The 25,927-nt window shown below is 43.7% G+C and overlaps 2 protein-coding genes and 1 long non-coding RNA gene across 7 annotated transcripts in view; 1 reads left to right on the plus strand and 2 right to left on the minus strand.

Moving 5' to 3' along the window:
• The window catches only part of LOC123378890, a 48,008-nt gene extending 46,488 nt beyond the window's left edge, over nt 1-1,520 (plus strand). Inside the window, exon 6 of one of the 2 annotated variants that reach the window (XR_006582777.1) lies at nt 1,202-1,520. This is a non-coding gene — a long non-coding RNA (uncharacterized LOC123378890). Of the gene's footprint in view, nt 1-345; nt 447-1,201 lie in introns of those variants that run through there. The other variant, XR_006582778.1, reaches the window with a different exon arrangement.
• PDE11A (phosphodiesterase 11A) overlaps nt 1-25,927 on the minus strand; it is a 269,591-nt gene that overhangs the window by 31,297 nt on the left and 212,367 nt on the right. For 3 of the 4 annotated variants that reach the window (XM_045033136.1, XM_045033137.1, XM_045033138.1), the window contains exon 20: nt 20,794-21,617. The exons of the other annotated variant lie outside the window; for it this stretch is intronic. In XM_045033136.1, the coding sequence (XP_044889071.1) occupies nt 21,459-21,617 (159 nt within the window). In that variant the 3' untranslated portion in view covers nt 20,794-21,458. Of the gene's footprint in view, nt 1-20,793; nt 21,618-25,927 lie in introns of those variants that run through there. 4 annotated transcript variants of the gene reach the window in all.
• On the minus strand, nt 6,457-9,177 carry TTC30B (tetratricopeptide repeat domain 30B). Its single transcript, XM_045033139.1, has one exon. The coding sequence runs from the start codon at nt 9,044-9,046 to the stop codon at nt 7,043-7,045; it is 2,004 nt and encodes a 667-aa protein (XP_044889074.1). The 5' UTR covers nt 9,047-9,177; the 3' UTR covers nt 6,457-7,042.

Genomic DNA, 25,927 nt, shown 5'->3' on the forward strand with positions numbered 1-25,927 from the left:
ACTTTTATAAAATAAAAACAGCTTTATTGTTTGGAGATAAACATTCTTATACAGAGTTCGCAGCTGGAATGTTGTCGTGCTGTGCTGTTTTTTAAACAGGCATTAATTTTCCTATCATAGCCCCTTTTATTCTGAAACATAAATTTGAAAACATACTGATGAAAAAGAAGTATCTGTACTATACTGTACTATCTGTACTCATCAAACTGTGTTTTAATCATACCATCGTTAGTATTCAGTATGTTTGATGGACAAAGTAGCCAATTCTCTCCTCGTACCACTGCTTTGCACATTGAAATGAGAATAAATTCCAACGTCCAACTTCTGTTTTATTGTACTGTACAGTACATCAGTTTATAAGCCCTGATCCTGCAATCAGATCCACCTGGGCCTGCACAGAGTCCCATTAAAGATCTGCCTACATGGATCTACTCCCAGAACCAGAGCCCTTATGATTAGACCTGTGAGTTTGCAACACTGTTATTTTCTGATTTCATGTTGTACATTGTGAGAAATGATGGGTAAGCTATTTTATAAGTGGTGTTTCATATGGTTACAAATGCAAGTACACCTCTACCCCGATATAACGCGACCTGATATAACACAAATTTGGCTATCACGCGGTAAAGCAGTGCTCCCGGGGCTGCAGGGCTGTATGCTCCGGCGGATCAAAGCAAGTTTGATATAACGCGGTTGCACCTACAACGCAGTAAGATTTTTTTTTTTGGCTCCCGAGGACAGCGTTATATCGGGGTAGAGGTGTAGTTTTTATGTTGAATCACAGTAGTGATTCGTATTTCAGTATTTACAGGGAGCTGCTGTCTGATTATTTGAAAAAGTGGATATTTTCTATGGGGCTGATTCCAAGTCCACTGAAGTCCATTCTTCCATTGGCTTCAATGGGGTTTGAATCAGGCCTTAAAACTACTGAAGCTAAGGAAAGAGTCCCCAAAATGGAAACATCCTGGGCCCACGTTGTTGGGTTTGCCAGGTGCAGTATATTTCAGAGCTTTATTAGGATCTTAGTCTAAATTCAACCAGGGTTTAGTAAAATCACACTAATCAAGAGGCCCTTTTAAAAATGAGTCTGATGGTCTCCATTTGCTCTCTTAGTGGATGACATTCAGCTAACCAAGAGTTGTTTTACTAAAGACAAATCCTAAATGTTTGTTAAGACTGAAAACCTCTTTTATTTTACTAGGAAACTGTCCCTGAGGCTGGGTCATGGTTGACCAAATAAGGTGCTGGGGACTGAAAAGTTTGTCATGTAGGCTAAGAGCTTCAATTGCAAGTATTCTCTGCGGTCTTTCAGAATAAATGTTATCAGTCACTTTTTGAAGGAACACTTCAGCTGTCTTATCGCTGTGACTAATAATTGAGAATTCAAACGGAAAGTTTTAAAAATCAAATTCACTTTCACTGTTCATGCTGTTTATGTAATTTTTGTCCAGCTTGGACATTGACTCTAAACTAGCTAGCTGTGTTTTTGCTGCGAGTCATTTTCCTTTTCTGGTTCTCATGAACTAGTTTAATACTGCAAAGTCTGTGGAACGTGGAAATCCGAACAAAAGACTATTTTAAGTGGAACTAAAAATATATATATATAAATGTGTGGCACTGCGCCTATGATGCTCTTTGTTGTTAATGAGATGCTTTTGCTGGAAAGCAGCCCACCCAGAAATGTGCTGCAGAAAAGCTGATGTCAGTACATACATGTCTTTTATCACATGATCCAGAATCTGAAGGAGACATGCACTGTGCAGGGCATTCCCACTCTTTATTTTGAGGAGACAGCACCAGTCAATTAAGGCCCAAAATTTAGAGGATTTTTCATTTGTTTCTTAAAAAGGATTAACAAATTCTATAATTAAATTTTTCAATTGTTGAAATAAGACCAAAAGTAAAATCTTTGTGAGTGAGAACGGTGAGTGTCTCCTCTGACAGCCTGCAATAAACTCCGAGAACAAAATGGCTTCTGAATTCAGTGCAAGGAGAGCACTGAGAAATATAAATGTGCAATTTGCAGAAAACAAAACCCATCACTGATTCCTGGTTACCCACTTCTCCCTCTCCATATCACGAAGGTCTCATACAGGTTCAGAAGTGTTAACAATAGAGCTTTACTATACTGAATGGTTACAACTATTGCTAGGCCCTAATATACCACAAAGGACTAATCCTGCAAGGTTCTCACAGACCTCAACTCCCACTGTCCTCAGCTGTCACTCAAGTCAGTGGGAGTTGAGGACACTCAGCACCTTGTAGGAACAAACCCTAAGTGCTACTAGTGAAAATCTGATCTGCTGCTCCAGCTCCTGCCAGTAGGTACAGCTGTGTTTTAGGCAGGAAACAGTAGTATTATAAGTGACTGAAGGGACAAGAGGAGATAAAGAAGAAAAGGGCAGAGAGGAGAAGAGATGATAGATGTTTCAGTTCTTATCTTTCAGCACACACCATACACACATTAGGGTCCCAAGCCTGCAAACCTTCATTCAGAGACTGACTCTGGCCTTAGAATCTGTAAGTGGCATTCCTTTTAAGATTTGAGGTCAGTAATATGACACTAGATTCATTTTCACAGCTTTTTCTCCTTACCTGAGGAGGTTGTGAAGGCTAGGACTATAACAATGTTTAAAAGAGAACTGGATAAATTCATGGTGGCTAAGTCCATAAATGGCTATTAGCCAGGTTGGGTAAGGAATGGTGTCCCTAGCCTCTGTTTGTCAGAGGATGGAGATGGATGGCAGGAGAGAGATCACTTGATCATTGCCTGTTAGGTTCACTCCCTCTGGGGCACCTGGCATTGGCCACTGTCGGTAGACAGATACTGGGCTAGATGGACCTTTGGTCTGACCCGGTACGGCCGTTCTTATATTCTTTACAATGAAACTATCATTCTGAATAAAATGACTACCCAATCAGGATATTTGTGTGGGGGTGGGGTGGGGTGGGATTTCATGCTGCTGAACTTTCACATAATGATGTGATAAAATAGGGTTGCTAACTTCCCTCTCACCATGCACTCCAAAAACTAAATGCTTCTGTTGAAGGAACAATGTTTGGCTTCAGTGAACTCCACAGTAAGACAATCAGCTATTTCTGAGTAGTGTGGCTGTTTTTGTTTTTTACATGAAAAAAACAATCTTGACTATGAACAAAGTAGAAGTGTGCAGGCATGTGGCATAGATTTGGACAGACTGTTATTTTCTAAGCAGCATAACCCATTTTTGGTATCCTTCCCCTCTTCCAAATAAATGTGCCTTCCTCCAAAACTGTACTTGTTTGAAAACCAGATAGCGGTAACATTAGATGCAGTGCAAAGATGGTTATAAGACTAACATTTATGGAACATGTTTCATGATCAAAAGCTTTGCAGTTGGAGATGCCATAAAACAAACTTTCAAAGACAGCAGTAGGTACTTACCCAGAAAAACACAGCAATGATGTAGTCCTTAGTGCATAGGGTTTGGGGGTGGGAGGTAGGCAAGAGGGTTGTAAGGAAATACAGAAAGCACTTTACTACTCACATTGTTTTCCAGGGTTTGTCAAGGGGGAGAGAAACAAACGCACCAAAACTCTCCCCCCTTCTCCCCTCCCCCCAGTAATTGGTGCTAGGTAATACAGCAATATTTTCTAATGTCTCTACCAAGTCTAAGGGCTTGTCTACACTTACTAAGGGATTGATGCGCGGTGATCAATGCATCAGTGGTCAATTTAGTGGGTCTAGTGAAGACCTGCTAAATTGACCACAGATGGCTCTCCCCTCGACTCCTGTACTCCACCTGATCAAGAAGTATCAAGGGATCCCATCAACATCGCATAAGTGTGGACCCTGTGGTAAGTAGATCTCAGCTGTGTCGATTTGAGTTACGCTATTCAGGTAATTCAAATTGCATAGCTTAGATCGACTTTTCCCTTTAGTGTAGACAAGGCATGGGACGGGTTCTCACAACAATTTTTTTGGTGGCTGCTCTGATCATTTTTCCTAAAATAATTAACTTTAGGAAAAACAAAAATATGCAAAAATACATGTCCAAATGTATTTATATAGAGTTTCTTTTTGCAGACTCAATCAACATAACATACAGCTGTTTCTATTCATTACTGGATCTAAACAAGAGAAACACAAATAAGGTGCTTTGCACATTTTTGTCTTTTTTTTTGGTTTTCTTTTCTTTTTTGGCTGCTTTTTAAAAAACTTGCTAGCTAGAAAGTCTACTGCTGTGAGTCAAGCTGGCTTCCTTGTATTCGTTCCTCCCCACCCTGGGAGTTAAGGGGCTGCCACTGAATTTGAAATGAATGAGAAACATTCCCTCTTCCATGCCTTCAATGACCAAATCTATGGTTTGGAGCCCTGCTGTGCTCAGGAGAAGAGATGGGAAGTCCCTGGCTGTTATTAGGTACTTGTGGACGGTGATGAATGTTAAAAATTGGTTATGGGAAAACAGAGCATGGAAACATCACAGAATAAGTCAGCCATGAATAAAACTGTAAAGTGGTCTTCATTCTGCATTAAACTCCTGGGAGGGGATTCAACATTTGCACTGACACACATACATACGCAAATTAATTTTTTTAAATGTTCACTGAGTTTTGCAGAACACCCATGATGAATATTAAACAAAGCACTGATGTTCCCTGTGTCCCTGCCCACAGCCTGCACTTCATTCTCTAGTATGTGGGGTGACTTTTAAAACCCCTTTTTTTTTAAAAGGTTATGCATAATATATAATACAATTCCACTGTAAATCAGAAACGTGCTTTCCAGCCTGGTGCTGTGCTCCACGAATGTGAACAAAATTTGAAATTGCAGGTCTCTGCCTCATGTGGAAAGAATCGTGGAAAACATTTAATATGGAAGTGGGGGGCTGGATGGCTCCATGGACTAGTAATGAACTATGGAGGCCTTACTTCTAGGCCTCTGAGCCAAATGCCACACTCTAGAAAATGTTTCCATTGCTGACAATGGGTGCAGCTGAGCCAGTGCTGAACATTATTTCTTTGCCCCAAAAGATGTTCAGCATCATTTTAGAAAATGGTTAAGACTTAATAATACCTAATACACACCCATTTCCCTTGTCTGAAAACCTGATGAGCAACTGTACCCAACATCAGAGATTTTCCTCCCAATGCGTGAACACATTTAGTGCACCAATGTTGAAACAGTTGTAAGCATCCTGTTTGTTACTAGTCAAGGGCCTGCCATTCCTGATCAACCTTATAAAAATTACACATTTTTGGGTGATAACGATCAGGTCCCTGGACAAAAAAAAGGACCACTGGACACAGCAGGACAAGGGGGAGAGGTAGAAAAGTTGATATACATAAGTGGGAGCTGTCACTGCATCTGGATTCTTCACCACACACTCCATAAACCCAATAAACACTCTGGTCAAAAGATGCTCATCTCCTTTCTCTTGCCAGGTAAACCACTGTTTAGGAACTGGACTTTTTGAGCCAAGCATTCTTGAAACCCTACTCCATAGGCAATGCAGGAGGAAGCTATCTAAGGTATGGGAGTGGGTTAAAGGTACAAATCTAGATCCTTTAAAAAGGTTAATCACCACATAGTGCAAAGGAGAGAACAGCCTTCAGGAAGACAATTGAACAGGGGCCAGTAGGGGGTTGGATTGCACAAAGATACCAAGGTAGGAACATATGTTTCAAAAGACATAAGAGGTATATACAGGAGATGAGCTGTCTGGAACCAGTGGTAGAGAAGCTGCTAAAGGAAGGACTATGAGTAAGTAAATGAACAGCTTTTCTGAGAGGTGTAGGAGGAGAAAACTGATTGAGGATTAGCTTTTTTTCCACCCAAGTATAGGAGCAGTAAATCTCACATGAAATTGGTATTACATGCTTTTGAACACTGGGGATTCTGATATAATTACCAATTCATGCAGCACTTACTGGAGGCTGGCAAATGCTGGGAGTACTATAGCCATCAGATGGAGAAACAGAACAGATATCTAAACAACCAGGACAGACTCTCAATGATGAGTTATTTCCACAGGTGCTACTTTGAACAAGCTAGTGAGTAACCTCTACTGATGAAGGTATATGGGGAGGTGGTAGAAAAGAGGTGCTCCTAAGACCAACACATGAAGTTATATGCAATACATAACACATTATACTGGAAGGGAGCAATATAAGTAACATATGGAGAACTAGCTATAAACGTAGGCTGTAAGTATTTGGAATGAAGTGACCAGTGTCTGAACCAACTGCTATTTATCATGGCCCAATTTACATTAGAATGTGCAGAAATTCCCATCCTGCCACTGTAATATAAGCCTCAAAACCAGGAACACATTAATCTTTAAGGCTAATTGAAGGAAGAGAAGCAGAGTAAACTTGGCTCCCATTTCTCTGCTCTACTACATGTACCTCACTACTTCTCAGCTCCTGAGTTAGACCTGTCACTTTCCCAAGCACAAGGGTAAAAATAACAGAAAACTCTGCTAATTTTTGTAGCCTCATTTTTAGTTATAAAAACTAAGTTTGTATTAGGAAATACAACCACTATAATATAAAATATATGAAAAGTGCAGTAGGAAAATCAAACAGAAAGAAAGCATTTCCCAAAAGAGGGAAATGACCATAAATTAAAGAAATGGCTTTACACCAGATTTCCGTTAAAGTCTAGTCACAAAACTGATAAGAGAAGGAAAGGAAATTATTTCAGTGTCAACATACAGATTATAAAAACTAGTTAATGTAGCTTCATTAATAAAACCATATACACAAAAGAACCTCCACAACATTTCTGTAATAAGGTTTGTGGTGGTAGTTATCTTAAAAAAAACAAACCATAAAATATCACTGATACATAAGGATATCGTTAGTCATTAAACATGTTAATTTTGTGTTAGCACACCATCTTCCATTAAATACAGCAAAACAGTAAAACAAATATATTTAAATATAATACATCAAAGAGAAAATACACTACTTTGGATAGCCAGAGTCAACATCAACAAAAGTGAAAATAAAACAGGAGAATTATAGTCCATCTCCATCTTGAATGGGAATGCCACAGTATTTACATATTCCACCCAATGACCTCATATATCAGTGCCCTCAACTGCCTGGCTTCATATGTAACTGTGTTCTTCCCACTGTGCATCCTCTCTTCTTCAAGTGGTTGCTCAATAACAGCGGGGATGTTCCTGCCATATAGTTCACACTGCTCTAGAAAATGCACACACTCTTGGATAACACTGTCACGCAGCATGATCATGTGCTTGGACATGTTCTCTAGCAAAGACAGGAAGCATCTTTTAGCATAATACCAAGTATCTGTGCCTAACTTTTTGTTATAAGGCTCCAAACTTTTAATTACCCTTGAGATGCCAAAGTCATAGTTTCCTTTGGCACAATAGAGTGTGCCGATCACTAGGTTAACGATGCAGAGGTGGTAGATCTTTTTATCGGGGTCATCATAGGAGAGCTGCTCTTCTTCCTTCTCAATCTTCCTCATCAGCTCCTCTGCCTCTTCATTCTGACTGGTCATGATGTAGGAGACACAAAGGTTGGCCAGCACAATGGCACTGACTTGCAGGATGTTATCATAGTGCTTCTTGACAATGGGCTCATAGAAGCCGAGGGCCTCTTTGTATTTGTTCTCCTGCATGAAAAGCACATGAGCCACATTCAGCTTCCACACCTCGTGTTCATTGCAGAACTCCACTGACTTGCGAAAGATCTTCTCCACCATAGTGTAATTCTCCATGTCCCAATATATCTTGGCCTGGGCCATCAAGACGGGCACATATTTCTCCAGAGTCTCATCATATTCATTAACTGCTTTCTTGACAGCCTCATCATCCCGGTTTTGCCTAGCTTCCTGCACCTGCTTAGTGAGCTTTCTCAGCTGCTCAGTCATTGTTCCTGCCAGCTCATCTAGCTTGTGGAAGGCCTCCTCAGGTGCAGTTTGACATGTAATCATGGCATCCAGGAAGTTGTAAAGATAAGGTGAGAGCAGCTTGTAGGTCAGATGGGCATTCTCTGCCAACACATCGGCAGCCAGGTCATAGTATTGATGTTTACAGTACAGCAGCAGCAAGTTCCCAAAGGTCTCTGGTGGGCAGGGGTTCTGTTGCAGAAGGAACTGAAGTTTCTCAAAACCTTCAGTGGGCCGGCTGTCCATGTTCATTAACGCTTGGTTGTGCAGGGTGACAGGGTCCAGCTCTTCCTCGGCTCTTGGTGGCATGTCTGTGAGTGCCTCCTGGGCTGCTTCCAAGTTGCGTAGCTGGTACTCGATGGCAGCTTTGAGATTGAAGGCCTCTACCAGGGCAGTACGGTGCAGGAGCAGTGTATTGCCCACGCTGCGGACGTCGATGCCCTCGGTGGTCATGCCCACACTGAGCTCGGGGTGCTGGTGGATGCCACGCTCAATGATATCAGAGATGTGTTTGAGGGCAGGTGCATATTGCTTGGCTGCATAGCAGCATAGCGCCATGTTGTATGATAGCTCAGGGCAGTAGCCCAGCACCTGCATGGCACCCGCAAATTTGCCACAGGCCTCCTCGTGCCGCCCTTCCCGGTACAACAGGCAGCCTAGGTTGACCTCAGCATCTGGCAGCTCTGAGGGGTCTTCAGCGGCTCCAGGGCTGCTCTCGGCAGCAGAGGCCAGCACCTGCTCCACCAAGCTCTTGGCTGCGGAGAGGTCACCCTGCGCGTAGTGGGCAGCAGCCTGCAGGCGGAGGGCGCGTCCCTGGTAAGCGGGCACGTCGAGCAGGGGGCTGGCGACCCGCAGGGCCTCGGCGTAGAGCCCGGCCTTGTAGAGGGCCTGGGCCTGGTAGAGCCGGTACTCGTCCAGCTCCGGGTGCAGCGCCCCCAGCTGCTCGTAGCACTCGGCCGCCGCCGCGAAGTCTTGCAGCTGGTAGTAGCAGTAGCCGAGCAGCGAGAGGCCGGCCCGGGAGCGGCAGCTACTCTGCAGCTCGCTGCCCAAGATCCCCACTGCCTCCGCGAACCGCCCGGCCCGGATCAGCCCGTAAATGGCCGCCGTGAACTCCCCGTCCGCGATCGGAGCTGCCCCGGCCATCGCCGCGACTACCAGGCCCAGCGCGTCCCCCTGCCACCGCTACCAAGGCAACGGCCCCGCCGGAAACGGAAGTACCTGCGACTGCCAGCCAGCCGGCGTCTCCTCCCCCACCCTCGCTGCCATGGCAACAGGCCAGGCGGAAGCGGAAATGCTGGAGCTTGGAACTACCGGGGTGGTGCTACCCTGGGCTGCACCTATCACGGCGGCTGTTCTGTCGGACGCGGAAATGACGTGTTCTCCCGACTGGTGAGTGTGTCGCTTTACGTCCTCACTCAAATTGTTCTGTGCGCAAGGGCTGGGCCCGTGCAGAGGAGACTGCAGGTTCCAGGGGGCGATGCTTCCCGCCCGCCCGCCTCCCCTGGCGGGCCGCAATGCATGCTGGGAATCGTAGTTACTATGGGGGTCCGCGTGACTTGTAAGTGGGGGCGCTTGGCCCGTAGGCCAGACTCGAACCTCAGCCCCACCGCGTTAGTGGGGGTGAGGGGAACAACGTGCCGCAGGAAGGGCCTGTGCCTGGCTGACCGCCCTTCTCCCGCCGGCCCCACAGGATGAGCCGCCACGCGGGGCGGGGGCAGAGGAGCTGCGGCCTGTCCTGACTCCAGCCTCTGGCCCGAAAACCCGCGGGTCCCGAGCGCCCATCCCGGCGGGGCGGGGCCAGGCTCGCTTAGGAACGATAATGCCGTAGTCTGGTGCTGGCTGGCAGCTACTATGGTAGCCGGGAAGCTGCCCGCGGGCCCACCTGGGACTCGCAGCACTCACACCGCAGGCCGATTGACTCCTGAGCTCGCCTTCCTTCCTTCAGCCCGGAGAAGTAGGAGGCTGTTATTGTGCCCGAGGGCTGCCACTAGGGGGCAACACGCTGCCACTTGTAATCCAGATCTTGGTGCGCTTTACTGAAGGGGAGGGGCGTTGTCCCCGTTTGATAGAAGGAGAGACTGAGGCCTTGGCTACACTTGAGAGTTACAGCGCTGGCGGTGGCTTTACAGCGCTGTAACTCGCTCCCCGTCCACACTGGCAAGGCACATACAGCGCTGCATCTCCCTGGCTACAGCGCTGCTTGTACTCCACCTCCCCGAGAGGAATAAAGAGAATAGCACTGCTGCTGCTGCTGCAGCGCTGGGGTGCCAGTGTAAACGGGATAATCTTAGTACGCTGTGACTGATCTCCGGAAGCTTCCCATAATCCTTTTAAGTGAAGGTTCTGCTCTTTGTTTTGTTGTGAACTCCGGGCTCCTGGAGCTGCTTATCAAAAAACCAAACACAGCTCCTGTTTGCTGTGAATGAGCAGAGGCAGGGGGGCTCCCTTTGGAAGGCCCACAGCTTTCGGGGAGGCTGCTTATCTGGTCTGTGAGGAAAAAAGCAAACAGCTGTTGTTTGCTTTCAGTGAGAGAGAGAGGAGGGGGAGGGGGTCAGAAGTTGCAAGGCAGGGACTGACAAGTGTCACCTCCAAAAATCCACTCTTTCTCTCCCCCACGCTCCCTGTCACACTCCACCCCCCCCCTTTTGAAAAGCACGTTGCAGCCACTTGAACGCTGGGATAGCTGCCCATAATGCACTGCTCCCAATGCCGCTGCAAATGTGGCCACGACAGTGCGCTGGTAGCTGTCAGTGTGGACAGACTGCAGCGCTTTCCCTACTCAGCTGTACGAAGACAGGTTTAACTCCCAGCACTGTACAGTTGCAAGTGTAACCATACCCTGAGGTACATAGAGATTAATGTCCTGACTTCCAGCAGTTTTGATTTCTGCAAGAGTGGCCAAATGTGACTCATATAGGGTCATAGGGCAGGTTGATTGTGATCCAGGAATAAAACCCCCTGTTGACTCATTCCTAATGCTTTAGCTATGTTGCCTTTTATGGAAAAGAAGTCGTAAATTCCTCAACCAAAGACTTTCATGATTTGACTGAAGTATGACTTTTCAATGGAATAATAGTGTAATAATAGGCACAAATCTAGACTGTTAATTAACCTCTGAATTAAGAGACTGCCCTACCCAAAAGTATGTGGTTTTCTTGTTTCATAGTAGATTGCAACGTATCTTTATAAACCTTTATTTTCTGGCATCTACAATTTACTGTTTCATACAGTAGGCTAAATGAGGCACAGTGTGGAGAATACAGGGTTTATGCGCAACCACTTGCTTGCAGACATTGGTGTGTAAAAACAGAAGTTAACAGACTTAAGATTTTTAAAATTAAACTTGCCACACAATTAACCGCTATCACTTATGGTATTTTTGGGGGGAAAACCCATTATGTGAGCTATTTAGATACATAAATAAACTATCGTGTTGGGTCTTATTTTGTGATATATCAAAGTTTTTGTTGGAAAAAAAAAAGTTTAATTATGTCCCTCTGCTATTATCAACAGTATATTTTTGCTACAGCATAGTTCTGAATATAGCCATTGATAGGTACAGGAAGGGTATCTGTCCAACACTTTTGTATATATATTTTTTTAATATAAAACTGTTCCAGAGAACTGGCTTCAGGCAAGGTGAAGAGAAGCACACATTTTACACTGACAGATGAAAGGCTTGGCCATTTTCAAATGAAATGAATACACAAATCACAGACTAAAATTGGCATGGACATCCGAGTACTGAATGCCCAACTTCATTCAGCCTTTGATATGCACTTAGGGAATAGAGATTGGTGGTTTTTCTTTTTTGGGGGGGGGAAGGGTCATGGGTTATCAATTCTGTAATCTTTGTAGAGCAGTCAATATAGTGAAGTGCTGTAGAATGCCAAAGGATTACCCTTTCATGGTCTTTGAAGTCTGCTCTAAGTGATAATATTTTTTAAATTATATTTCTAAGTAAGAAAGTATGATCTTGGTAAAGTTCAGGTTTCCAGCTCACACAACTGGTCGAATTAAAAAAAAAAATATCGAAGGACCCACCTAACAAATGCTGTTGGTAGTTTGACCAGTTTGGTCTTGTAAAATAGGCACAATTTATAGGGACTTTTACTTAGGCGTATTGAAAATTTTCCCAGGCTGACCTGAAATAATCAGTTTAATTCACTGACCACACTTAATCCCTCTGTTTAATAAATCATTTAGCTGGAAATGTGGAACATGTTGATAAGAGAAGTTTATGTACCTCAAACATTGAAGGTAGTTTTGTTTAATAAAAATAAATTTTATCTGCACAAATCATGAGCAAAATGTTAATTATCTAGGTAATAAGCCATATATTATTCACCATTTTCTGACATACTAAAAGTGTACAATTAAGAAGAAGATGAAAATATTAAGCTATATAATTATAGTGTATCCTCCTGGGGAGCAAAAAGATGTGCTGGATCTAGTGTTAAGACTATTTAGTTGTAAATCAGTAAGTTTTAATAGTTGTATCAGCCAATAAAAATGCACTTTTCTTTAGAAAACAACTGAAGTATCAATGGAAAAGTTCATTTAAATCGATGATGTAAATGAAAGCTTTCCACTTGGTGATTTAAATTGCCTTGATTTAAATCACTCCACCCTGACTCTTCCCCTCACCTACTTCTTGAAAAAGCCAGGGGTTCTGCTACTTGAATGCACAGACTTCAGCAGAACCACATGATGCAACGGGCATCTTCACAGATGGTCTTCACCTCTGCTCTGCTGCCTGATGCTGGCCTGGTTCTTCCAGCTCCTCAAGTTGTGGCTGCACCTACATTTAAAGGTGAGCCTGGAGTGTTTTGCACATGGAATAAGAAGTGGTACAATCCAAAACAGCGCAGCAGGGCAATCCCTGTGGGATTTTTTTGGGGTGTGGAGAAGAGAAGAAGCCAAGAAGCACTTGAACAGCTTTTTTTGCTCCCAGTGCTTTTTAGAGCCATGGAGCCCCCACAGATACAGAAAGGAGATGGGTCTGTTGTAGTAATTGCATGTAGCAGCCCTACCTCAATTGTGAGCGTAGTTGTAGGAAAGTGCGTGAAATTTCATCAAATGTTAAAATCACCTATAACAATAAATATTGATAGAAAAAGAGACAAAAGGGAGATGGGAAGACGGAATGAATTAATCCAAAGAAGTGGGTATGCTGATATCACCCAAGGATTTTGGTAAGATCATAACTGGTAAACAAAATGAGAATAGAATCAGAAATTAATGGACCAAAATTGGTGTGTCAGAAATTCTACCTAATTGGTAGACAAAATAATCAGGGGTTGCCATTCCATTCATTAGCTCCTTGAGGTCCTTGAAAAAGAGACTTTGGAGCAAATATGGCAGGAATCATAGGACTGGAAGAGACCTCAAGTGGTCTTCTAATCCAGTCCTACCATGAGTGCAGGGGACTAAGTATTATCTTGAGCATCCTTGAAATGTGTTTGTCCAGCCTGCTCTTTAGAACCGCCAATGATGGAGATTCCACAACCTCCCTAGGCAGTTTATTACAGTGCTTAACTACCTTGTTAGGAAGCTTTTCCTAATGTCCAACCTAAACCTCCCTCACTGCAATTTAAGCCCCTTGCTTCTTGTCCTAATCTCAGAGGTTAACAAGAAATGTTTTTCTTCCTCCTCCTTGTAACAATTTTCAAGTTGTTATAATGTCCCCCCTTCAGTCCTCTCCTCTCCAAACTAAACAAATTCAAGTTTTTCAATCTTTCCTCATAAGTCTCGTTTTCTAGACCTTTAATCAGTTTTGTTGCTCTCCTCTGGACTTTCTCCACATCTTTTTTGAAATGTGGCTACCAGAACTGGACACAATACTCCAGTTGAGGCTATATCAGCACGGAGTAGAGCAGAAGAATTACTTCTTATGTCTTGCTTACGACACTCCTAATGCATCCCAGAATTATATTTGCCTTTTTTTTTTGCAAAAGTATTACACTGTTGACTCATATAATAGAACAGAAGGAGCAAACTTTACTATCGTGGCTGTGCTGCCATCCCCAGGGCCTCCTGAGACCCCAGGATCCACCATAACAATATTGTTTGGCCTTCTTTGTTCTGATCCTGAAAGGTACCCTGATCAGACTGGGCCAGATAGAGGGAACTAATGACATTGCTACAGTGGCTTTAGCTAAGTTTAAAGTAAACATCTAGAATGTGAGACTTGGACTGACTCCCTCTCGTGTCTTTTCCTTTCCTACCTTATTTCTTCTCTTTCCTATCTTTCTCCTTTTGCCTTCTGTTTAATAACAGTCTGGCTTAGCTGGCCAAGACACTGGCTTTTGCAATGTTGGGTTGAGGCTGCGACCAGTGAGGTAGATAAAAGCAGTGTCTTAATCAGTCTGAGGCTGGTACAAGTTGCTCAGGTCTCAGAGAAGCTGATAAAACCATTTGTTGGGCCCATGTTTCTCCAGCAGCAGGGCTCAAGTAAGAGTTGGCACCGAAGAGAGAAGTTGTATCTTCTATCTTTGCTGCTGTTTTCTGTCCCTTTTAATGTGTGTTTTGTCTTCACGGAAATGGGATCAGACTTCTCCAACAATTCCTTCAGACTATCTCAGCTAACTTCTCTTTTCCCCAAAAAGGGCAGTTAATACAATCTGAAAGACTGTCAAATGGGTTTTTCCCCGAATAAAGACTCTCTGCAGCTAAAGGGATTAAGAGATATTGTTGAAAGCTTTACTTAATATTTCAAATGCTTTAACTCTTTCCTCCTTTTTCTGTATCTTGATTAAAAGGTTAAAGATTTCTAGTGGTGGTTGTTACAATAAGAGTGAGCCAGCATAACATGACGCAAAACCCTAAATGTTTAATGTTGTAATAATAAATCAGGGTTTTATTAATATCTTGTCCCTTTTTGGGCCGGAGACATACCCTTTTCAACACAACAGAGCCCATAAATAGCAGGGCCTGAGATAAAGCAAGATATTTGTGTGTCATACAAGAATTTGATGGTAATTTCCAAAGCCCTTATTGAGCAAAATAAACATATTTTTAGAACTTTTTTGACAGTCATTCATTTAAAAGACATGGGTTATAGAAATGGCTAAGTAGATGTACCATTTCTTCTGGATAATGGCACATCATACCAAGAATTGCAAACCAAAGACCCTTACTAGTGTGAGTAATCCTTCCACCCATAAACAGTCCCATTGAAGTAAGGGGCCGGATTCTGCATTTGGTCATAACAGTGTAAATTTGGTGCAACTCAATGAAATTAAGGATTGCTCCCATGAATAAGGTCTGCAGGTTTGTTTTTCAAAAAATAAAATTTTAACCCCTCAAAGATGTTTTTAGTGCTTCTACTCTTTCTGTGTGAATGAGTAATTAGTAGATGAGGCCCTGATAATTAGATAGGCCTCACTGAAAAAGAATGAAATTACAGGATAGCATTAAAGTGATTTATTAATTAATAGACAAATAAAACCAATTTATCCATTTCAAAAACATGCTTTTTTAAAAAGTTGAAGCAGAATTCTTTGACAAAAACTAAAGCAAAACAATGAGGGAAATGGAATTACAATAGGAAACAGAAAGGAAACTATTTCAGTCTCAAATTATGCATTTTTACAGTACATAGGCTCCATTTACTGTAGAAAAAATACATTTTATGTCTGTTCATGTGTATAATGTCTCACACAAACACACACAGACTGATAGATTGTTTACAACAGTATTTCCCATAGAGTTGAAAGATGCAATGTCCAACATGTTTAGTTTAGCTCATAAATTAAAAATTAAATCCAAAAGGTTCATAATCCAAAACAGAGAAGGAAAAGGTAACAGGTAGTATATAGAACGCATCCCAGAATTGTCAAATTCAATAGGACATCACTGATGATAACTTCTGGACCCTTTTATTTTAGCTAATTTACATCTCGTTCTGTTCATTGTTTGGTAGAACCAATCCAGATAATTTTAATATGTTCTTTGAGCAAGGCCAATATCATTTTCTTACTTCCCATTTCCTGATACTTGGAGCACTGAAAGTGCCTTCTGTTAATTTTGTTCTGACAGATGTTTTATGTAATCATGAAATCTTAAAGCTAGTCCTAAAATTTTAATAAATACACAAAATATCTAGATATACCTAGAAATTACTTGATTTTACTAAAGGCCAACTAACACATTTGGTACGTATACTGAAACTTTCTTATTTAGACAGCATGAACTAGTGAACTGTCTAAATCTTGCTAATTATTTTTATATCAGGCACTGCTAGCTGCAGTTTTCAAAAGTGTTTTATGAATACTGGTATTGGCTTTGTAGATAATTAGGCATGTTCATAAACATGCAGTGCACTCGAAGTAGGTTAAGAAGGTCATCAGGCCAGAAAATGCAGCTGCTTTTCCAGTGACAATGAATACCTGAGCTAAAATGGAATATACTCATCTATAGTATAATTTATCATTTCTTTATTTGATGGGCACAAATCCTACTAATCAACACATTCGAACTTTGTAAATTAACTGTGGGCCAGGGGCCAGAGCCCAGATCCTGCTAAATACTAAGCACCTCCTGGGAGGAATTGAGCATCCCACAGCTCCCAGTGACTTTAACATGAATTAAGGGTGTTCAGCACCTTGTTGTTATGGGCCACAAATACTTTACAGGCAAATCATAGTCTTTCCTCTGGCAAAATTGCCGTTGAAGATGGGGACAAATGAGTGAGAACTCTCACTGCCTGGCGTGGATACTGAGCTGTGTGTGGGTGTCTCCCCAGGAAGGCTGGGGAATGGGCTGAGCAAGGCTGTAGTAGCCTAAGTTCCCTGTAAGCTGCATGGCCGTTCAGCAGCCTATTTAGCACTGCTCAGGCACTCAGGGAACCTGCTGTCGTCAGGGGAGAGGTGCCCCTCCCCTGGCCCCAACCTAGCCCGGCCCCTAAGCTGCTGGGTGAGGGGCAGCCTGAACGCTGCCGCGGCCAGGATGCCCTGGCCCCCAACTCAGCCCTGGACCTGCCGCAGCTGGGGGAGGGTGTCCCAGCCCCACCAGGGGAAGGACCGGCCCGAACCCAGGCCTGGCCGGGACCTGCTGTGGCTGGCGGAGGGATGGCCTGAACCCAGCCCTGGCCCAGATCTGCTGGGGGAGGGATGTCCATCTCCCAGCCCCTGCCCAGACATGCCGCAGCCAGGGGAGGGGTGCCTATCCCACAGCCCCGGAGGTGCCATGGTGGGAAGAGGTGCCCCCCCCAGCCCAGGTACTGCTGCGGGGGGAGAGAGCTGGGGGGGGAGTCCTCTTTCCCTGCCATAGCCCCGGAGCACCCTCCTGCACCCCAGAACTCTCATCCCCAGCCCCACCCCCCACCTGGAGTCCTCATCCTCCCACACACCCCAACCCTCTGCCACAGCCCTGAGCCCTCTCTGAACCCCTCGGCCTCACCCCCACCACATGAATTTTGTTATGTGCACCAATATGACGGTGATGTGTCACACATCACCTACATATTGCTCTACATAACAAAATTCATTCTGCACGTGTGTGGGGAAAAAATAGAGGGAACACTGATAGTAGCCCCCCTTTCTGGGTACCAATCGATCATCCTCTGCCCCATCTGTGTCCTGCTAAACCCCTGTTGAGCCCCATAGATTCAATGTGTCATCATGAACAGTTAAGGGATAGACACTCCCTACAAGCCTTCCCTCCCCCATCTGCTCCTCCCACTTTTGCAGTGGAACCCAGCTGGGTCTCTGCACCAGTGAAGGGCAGGGAACTGAGCCAGGACTGCAGAATTTGGCCCTTATTCTACACTTTTCAGTGATCTCTCTTGCAATTTTTTCCTGGAATAAGCTTACAAAACAGATTTAAGTTCAGGCAAAGTTTCAGTTTCTCTAGAAAAGCTGTTTTTGCACCAACCAACAAACACCGAAACCTTTATAAATGAAGCTGACGCACAGTGAAAAAGGTCCCTGACACCATCTTAAGTTTGAGAACCAGTACTGTATGTTTTTTTTTGTACAGAATCTTCCCCCTTTTCTGAAAAAAAATGCAAATGTATTGCCAGGATTTCGAGCTAAAAGTGTGAAAACTTCAGTGATAAAAAAATTTTTTCCCTCAAGACTTTAGTATTTCAATCTTCAAAACATTAGTGGTCAAATTCTGTTCTCACTTCCACCAGTAAGTACAACCCTACTGCTTTCAATAGAATTGCATCAATGTGTTTGAAAGCAGAATTTGATGAGGATCTTGTTACACTTTTTCATTTGCTTTCTTGTTGTGGAGGAATAGAACCACTGCATTAGTCAGCAGATTCTGAATTTTGACCCACAATAGAAAAGATACCACAAGACAGGAGAAATAGATGGAGGCAATTACAAATAGCCATTTGATTGATGGTTGACATTGTTAAGGCCTTAACTGTATGTCAGGTTGCAGCAGTGTTGAATTCCCATCACTGCCAGTGGGTGTTGCTATGGGCAACAGTGCACTGAAGCCAGTAAAAAGGAAAGGAAATGAGAGAAAACTGAACCTTGGAGGAAGCTATAGGATATGTACTTTCAATTATGGTACACTTGCCAATATGCAATATCAAAATTCAGGAAAGCTATGTATAGCTGCCAGCAGTACTAAGTCAGTCATGGTCTCTGCTTTTCCCATAAAGAGAATATTAAATAAGTTTTATACAGGTTTGAAGCAGACTATCGTAGCATTTTCATTACTGGGGAAGGAGTGAGGAGGTGGAGAGATAACAGAAACAAGTTCATACAGGGCAGGTATTCATCTCTGTATAGCATAGATTTCCCATCCCCTCCCGTCCCCCCATTTCTCTTTGGTAGCAAACATGATATGGTTCAGTGGTTTAGATAACTAGATTTTCTTGCAGTGGTTCTGGAATCTTCAGGCATTCTAATGTCTATACAAATTATAAATAGTACAAAGCATTTTAATAAATGGACATCTTTTTTTAAATTGTCAATTAGATAGTGATGGTCAGATTTTCAAAAGTGCTCAATGCCCACCTGATTTAGGTGCCCAGGTGGGAGAGGATGGTACTTGGCTCTCTTGAAAATATTGTCCTGTGCGTAATTCTGATTTCAGTTATACCACTGAAAATCCAGAGTATCTCCACTGAAGTTGGAGGAGTTATTCTGGTTTGACACCAGGGTAAAAGCGATCAGAATCTGGCTTTAATTTCTTATGCTGTTTTTACCTAGTGGTAGCCATTCCTAGTTTCAAAATGACATTGTATTGGGCTCCAATAACTGATGACCACAGTTACTCTCTTTTTTCCTGAATGGGGCAGTTTCATGCTTAAGAAGCCCTAAAGGTGGGAAGCATTCTATCATGCGTCCTCTTGTATTCAGGTGCTTGGAATAGAGCAAGCAGTCTCAGATTACAGAGCTGTTTGGCCAAGGATCTCTGCACTAACTGGAAGAGGCAGCCGGTATCAAGTGGAGTGCCCCAAGGGTCGGTGCTGGGGCCGGTTTTATTCAATATCTTCATTAACGATCTGGAGGATGGTGTGGACTGCGCCCTTAGCAAGTTTGCAGATGACACTAAACTGGGAGGAGTGGTTGATACATTGGAGGGTAGGGCTAGGATACAGAGGGACCTAGACAAATTAGAGGATTGGGCCAAAAGAAATATGATGAGGTTCAACAAGGACAAGTGCAGAGTCTTGCACTTAGGACCGAAGAATCCCATGCACTGCTACAGACTAGGGACCGAATGGCTGGGCAGCAGTTCTGCAGAAAAGGACCTAGGGGTTACGGTGGACGAAAAGCTGAATATGAGTCAACAGTGTGCCCTTGTTGCCAAGAAGGCTAATGGCATTTTGGGTTGTATAAGTAGGGGCATTTCCAGCAGATCAAGGGATGTGATCATTCCCCTCTACTCAGCACTGGTGAGGCCTCATTTGGAGTACTGTGTCCAGTTTTGGGCCCCACACTACAAGAAGGATGTGGATAAATTGGAGAGAGTCCAGTGGAGGGCAACAAAAATGATTAGGGGGCTGGAGCACATGACTTATGAGGAGAGACTGAGGGAACTGGGATTGTTTAGTCTGCAGAAGAGAAGAATGAGGGGGGATTTGATAGCTGCTTTCAACTACCTGAAAGGGGGTTCCAGAGAGGATGGATCTAGACTGTTCTCAGTGGTAGAAGATGACAGAACAAGGAGTAATGGTCTCAAGTTGCAGAGGGGGAGGTTTAGGCTGGATATTAGGAAAAACTTTTTCACTAGTAGGGTGGTAAAGAACTGGAATGGGTTACCTAGGGAGGTAGTGGAATCTTCTTCCTTAGAGGTTTTTAAGGTCAGGCTTGACAAAGCCCTGGCTGGGATGATTTAGTTGGGTTTGGTCCTGCTTTGAGCAGGGGGTTGGACTAGATGACCTCCTGAGGTCCCTTCCAGCCCTGAGATTCTATGATTCTATGAGGCCAACTTTCTTGTGCTAGTGTGGTCACTGAGAACTAGACATGTTTGAATTCTTGATCTATCACAATTGATTAAAATGTTATGTACAACTGTTTATCAGATATGTGACCTTGGATTTGCTTTCTGCTAGCTGTAATAGGGTAAAAGAGATGGTCAGAGAAATAAGAGGTAGTCAGTATCCAGTGTGATGGTACTCTATTACCCCCCGCCATTTCTTATGTGTAACAGTCAAAATATTCATCTCTGTTGGAAATTATATCAGAAAGACACATCCATAGTAAATTCTTCAATGCAGATTCTCTAGTACAAGGCAATACATTTCCTTTTTATCCTATTTTCATTAAAGGCCATTAGCCCTTTCCGGGGGACGGACGGACAGTGCAGCTTAAAAAATGAATGCTTTAAAATAGTATTTCTAAAAAAATGGACCCAAATTGCCATGCAATAATTTTTGCCTTTATACAAATTTCCACCTGCAAAGTAATTCACTGCATTGTTAATATGAATATCTTAGGGGATCTGGGACAGGTTGGTATTTTTAAAGATAATAAAGTTTGTTTTTAAATGTAGCGAAGACAGGCAATTCTAAAGGCCCTGATCAATCACTAAGAAGCTTTGTTGTAAAAAAATACTTCTGTAGAATACAAAGCAGGCTTTTCAGAACACTCAAGCATAAAAGAGGAAGGAAGAATGAGAGAAACATTACAAAAGCAGGCATAATTGGTTCATAACAAATACTGAAAATATGCAAAACAACAAAGTAATTACACACTATTCTGTTTTCCTGCAGCTCCTTGCATATGCATTGATAAATGTGCATTCCAAATCTGCTCTGTATTATTAGTTTTATTAAGCTGTAAGTTCTTGTATTTCAGTCTGTAGTCTGGTCTGTGTGTGTGTTTTGGTTTTTATTACAGCAGCAGTTGAAATATGGTGGAGCTTCTTGTGCTGTATCTTCCATGTGACTCCAGACATCAGCATCATCTTATTACAGGCCTTCTTTTCAGACCAACCGAACTCCTACGTAAAAGCCATGCCCAGCAAAATTATATCCAATCAATTAATCATGTCTGTGGAAGCATTTTTTAAAAATGATGTGACTAAGCTTACAACTCTGCCTTTCAGACATCTGTCGTCATAACAGCAGCTGACATTCGCAGGCTTAATGTATGTCTTCAAGAGACAAAGTAAAGCTGGAAGACGAGGAGGAGGGTACTGTTTGGGAGAGAAGTGTTTTCTGGTGCAGCTCCTCCCATTTACCCCTGTTTACTGCCACTGAGTCCAACATGGGCTTCAGTTTCACATTCACCTTCACTAGAGACTGGAGAAAGATTAAAAAAGGAAGAGGAAAAAAACAAATAAATATTGACAATATTTCTGATTTTCTGATCCAACATACAATGAACAATTGGATAAAGGGAACCTATCGGCTGCACCAGTATTGACAGTCCCGAACATTCAAAAATCATGATTTTGGCTTAAAAATTGAGACATTTTAAACAATACATTTTAGGTTCTTTTTATTTGTCTTCTGGGTTTGAGCTTTCAGGGTGTAGTCAGGTTACATTTTCAAACTTTTCTCCACAGTTATGAGGGCTAGAAACTTAGGGTGACATCCTCACTCCCACTCCAGCCTCTTTACACTGCTCCTTTACCCAGTACAAAGGCTCGAAAAGCCCTGTATGCAGACAAGGGAACTTTTCCAGTGTAGGCACTGGGGCAAACAGCCATAAGACTTTCTCTCAAGGACCCTTTCACAATTCCCAGGTGTATGTAGGGTATGTGTGGGAGCAGGGCTGCAGAATGCAGTGCTATGGAGATTCCAGGCAACAATGTGACCTGTAGAGTAACTTGGGAAGGCCGCTAAAGGCCTCTCTAGCCCCCAGGGCAGCCCAGGATCAGAAGGGGGGACCTGCAGTTCCTGGAGCTGGGAGTTCTGTGCTGAGTCACCTAGGGTATGTTCTTAACTTGGGTTAGCTAACTGGTTAAAATAGCAGTGAAGACATGGCCACTTGGCTTTTAACCGGGCTATAGAAGAGCCTAGGGTTGAACTCAAATTGCTAACCGGAGTAAAAAGTCAAGTTCCTTTGCCTTTACTGCTATTTAAACCTGGGTTGGAGAATGTGGGTTAGCTACCCTGGGTTAAGAACACACCTTTTTTGCAGGTTATTCATACCCTAAGTGGCTTACAGATCAAAGGAATGGTTTATATGCACCCTGCTAATCCCGGGCTGCTCCAGGGGCTAGAGCGGGGTGGGCAAACTACGGGCCGCATCCAGCCTGTCAGATGTTTTAATCCAGCCCTCGAGCTCCCAGAGTGGAATCCGGGGCTTGCCCCACTCCAGCTGGGGAGCAGGGTTGGGAGCTTGCCCCACTCCATGCGGCTCCCAGAAGCAGCAGCATATTCCTCTTCCGGCTCCTACGCAGAGGTACAGCCAGGGGGTTCTGCATGCTCCCCTGCCCCAAGTGTCCCCCCCCACAGCTCCCATTGGCTGGGAACCATGGCCAATGGGAGCTGCAAGGGCAGCACCTGAGGACAGGGCAGCACGCAGTCTCACCTGGCTGTGCCTTCGCATAGGAGCCGGAGAGGGGGCATGTTGCTGCTTCTGGGAGCTGCTTGAGGTAAGCGCCACCAGGAGCCTGCACCTCTGATCCCCTGCCTGCCCTCCAAACCCCTCAGTCCTAGCCCGGAGCACCCTCCTGCACCCCAAACTCCTCATCCTTATGCCAGAGCCCTCATCCCCTCTGCACCCCAACACCCTGCACCAGCCTGGAGCCCACTTCTGCACCCTGAACTCATTTCTGGCCCCACCCCAGAGCCCACACCCCCAGCTGGAGCTCTGACCCCCTCCAATCCCCAATTTCGTGACCATTCATGGCCCGCCGTACAATTTCTGTATCTAGATGTGGCCCTCGGGCCAAAAAGTTTGCTTTCCCCCGTACTAGAGACATAAAATCTCACTCTGACTTTTTGTTTGAAATGAAAGCCAAGAGTCTCACATAATCACTTGTCTCCAGCCGCTGGGGCTCTAAGTAAAACACCAGCTATCACGAGAGACAGTAATATCATGCAAGTTGGCAACACAAATAGTTTAGTCTTCCTTTACTCCTGTGAGTCATGCCATTGATATCGCTGGGGCTACTCAGAAGGGTAAGGGTTGCAGGATCAGTCCCTGGGTCACTGGTATCTGTGAACAGGAGCCCTATTAGTTAAATGACAAGATGCACAAAGTTGAAAAGAGTTCATGGGTTTCACATGAATGAGCCTCTGATTCCCTTGATGATGGGGGAGCTTAGATTGCAGGTTATGTGGGTAAGCAACCCATCACAGTCAGCAACTGTCAGTGCCCGCATGTGTTTTCCAAGGCTGGAGCCGCATCACCGCTCAGCTGAGTTTAGAAGTTTATATAACACTCACGTAAGCTGCACATAGTCAGATAAAGAATATGTATAGCAATTTGAATAAAGCACAGAAGAAGGTTCTTTTTCTCGTCTCACTGAAGCCAACAGCCTTACACAGGGCTTGACCTGAAGTCAATGGGAATTTTTCCATTGACTTGAGTGGATTTTGGATCAGACCCCAAATGACATAGCCATGGTAGACCTTCATAGGAAGATTACTAGAGAGGTACATTTTCCTTTTAACCGAAACCCTTTACTTTGGAACTATGTTTGTATGCTTGAGAAGTCACCATTTGTACCCTGGCTCTGACACTATTTCCAAAGAGGGAGCCTTAGAGAAGAATGGGCAAAGCAGAATGCCTGCTATGGAGATTCCAGGCAGCAATGGGCAAAGCAGTATGCCTCCTAAGTCTGAAGTGTATGGAGTTCTGCGTTGGTCAGATGTGCTAGATTTCAGAAAAAGGAAGAGTAATCACTCTTTGTGCAGCCCTTGTTATTAACAATATGAGGCCTCTATTAGCAGGTTGAATAGGCTGCTTTCTGTGATGGAATGTAAAGGGCATGTCTGCAATGTGAAGCAAAAGGTGGAGGAATGGGGAGAGAAGGGAGAATGAAGGATCAGACAACAAATATTAATTTTATAGACTTGCAGAATGTTTAAAAATAGAGGTGTGAGTAGGAATGGATTTTTTGCTGTTAATCCTGTTATTTAAACCAAATCACCAAGATGTTCACCTGCAATCAGCTTAAATGGCCCCAGGAGCCCAGAAGATTATTCAGAATTGTGGGTTAATATGGGTACCCTGCAAACCATGGGGACTTGGTTAGTTACTGAAGTTAAGTCTTGGTAGCTTTTAATTGAGTTCCTGCATGATAATTAAAGTTCAATGGCCTGATTTTAAGATGTGCTGATCACTTGCAATGTCAGTTGATTCAGTAGGAAATGCAAGGGATCAGCATTTCTGAAAATCAGACCATAAGTAACTAATTGATTTGTCTAGGGCATGGAGTAAATCTACTGTGAAGTGCTTCAACTATGCAGTTGCCATGGAGTAAGATATGAAGCCCAGTGGGACGGGTTAGAGATAGGGTTTAAAGTGGTCTCCCAATAAGGTCCAGAGATATTATTGCCTGACAGTGGCATTTCATTACTTTGTAACAACGTTTTAGGACTTAGCTTGTTTAAATGAATAATGTTTCTATTGGTGGCAACTAGCCCATCTCTGAGCTCTATGGTTTTAGCCCTTTATTTCAGAGCACTATGTATTTTTGCAAACCTATGTGATACAGCCCAATATAGGCTTTAATATCTGTGGTAGAAACTCACTGCTGGTGTGGACAGCCAACCCGCTCCAGAATTCAGAGGCAATTAGACATACAGGCCCTGATGGCAGTTCACCAGGAACTTCCTATGCAAAGCAGTCATCTTGTTATGGCGATGGCAATGCTTGTACAGATGTACATCAACAGACAGGGCTAGAGCTGGCAGAAATGTCTTGAATTTTTGATGAAAAAGGATGCACATGTGGCACTGCCCCATAGTGGTTCTTCAGTTCCTGGCAGACTCTGTACTGGCCTGCTGCTGTGCAAGGTCTGTTGCTCCTGGTCAGAATAACACTTCTAAGCCAGCACGTCTGCTCTGAATGCCTGTAGCTTGTACAGTATGGGTGATAAGTGGGTCCTGGTACCAAGGCAAGTCTGTTCTTGGCTTTCTGTGGCCCTAGTCCAGTCCATTTCCCACCCTGCTGCACAGTCAATATCATCATCTGTAGCAAACGAAAGGTAGTGCAGTGGTGGCTTCATACTGGTTCATGAAGGTGGAGTTGCTGGTATTATACATGGCCAAGATATTCTGCTGCCACAGGTACTGTGCAGTACCTCTGCTTGGGGTTTCCACTGTCCCCATGGGTATGTTAACATGGACCAAGCTAAGCCTAAAGGATGAAATCCTGCTCCTAGCTCCTAAAAGGGAAAACAGTATTGGCCCTAGCTGTATTAAGAATGGATCCAACCATACTTTTTGAATCACAAGTTAATCAACATATTTTGTGAGCTGTGAACATCTTTTTGATTCCCTATGTGGATATATAGCTTGCTTGTAAATTTCGATTTAAGTGTATATTAACAGGGCTAGTAACTCAGGGATTTACAGACTAAATAACAAGGATGAGGACACTTTTAGGATACTTCATGTACTCCTTAACATTACCTAAGGATATTAAAATTGGG

This window comes from Mauremys mutica, chromosome 10 (genome assembly GCF_020497125.1).
Source record: "Mauremys mutica isolate MM-2020 ecotype Southern chromosome 10, ASM2049712v1, whole genome shotgun sequence".
Lineage (NCBI taxonomy): Eukaryota > Metazoa > Chordata > Testudines > Geoemydidae > Mauremys > Mauremys mutica.

Excerpts from the sequence above, each read along its gene's own strand:
- TTC30B (XM_045033139.1), bottom strand. The coding sequence starts at position 9,046 with ATGGCCGGGGCAGCTCCGATCGCGGACGGGGAGTTCACGGCGGCCATT.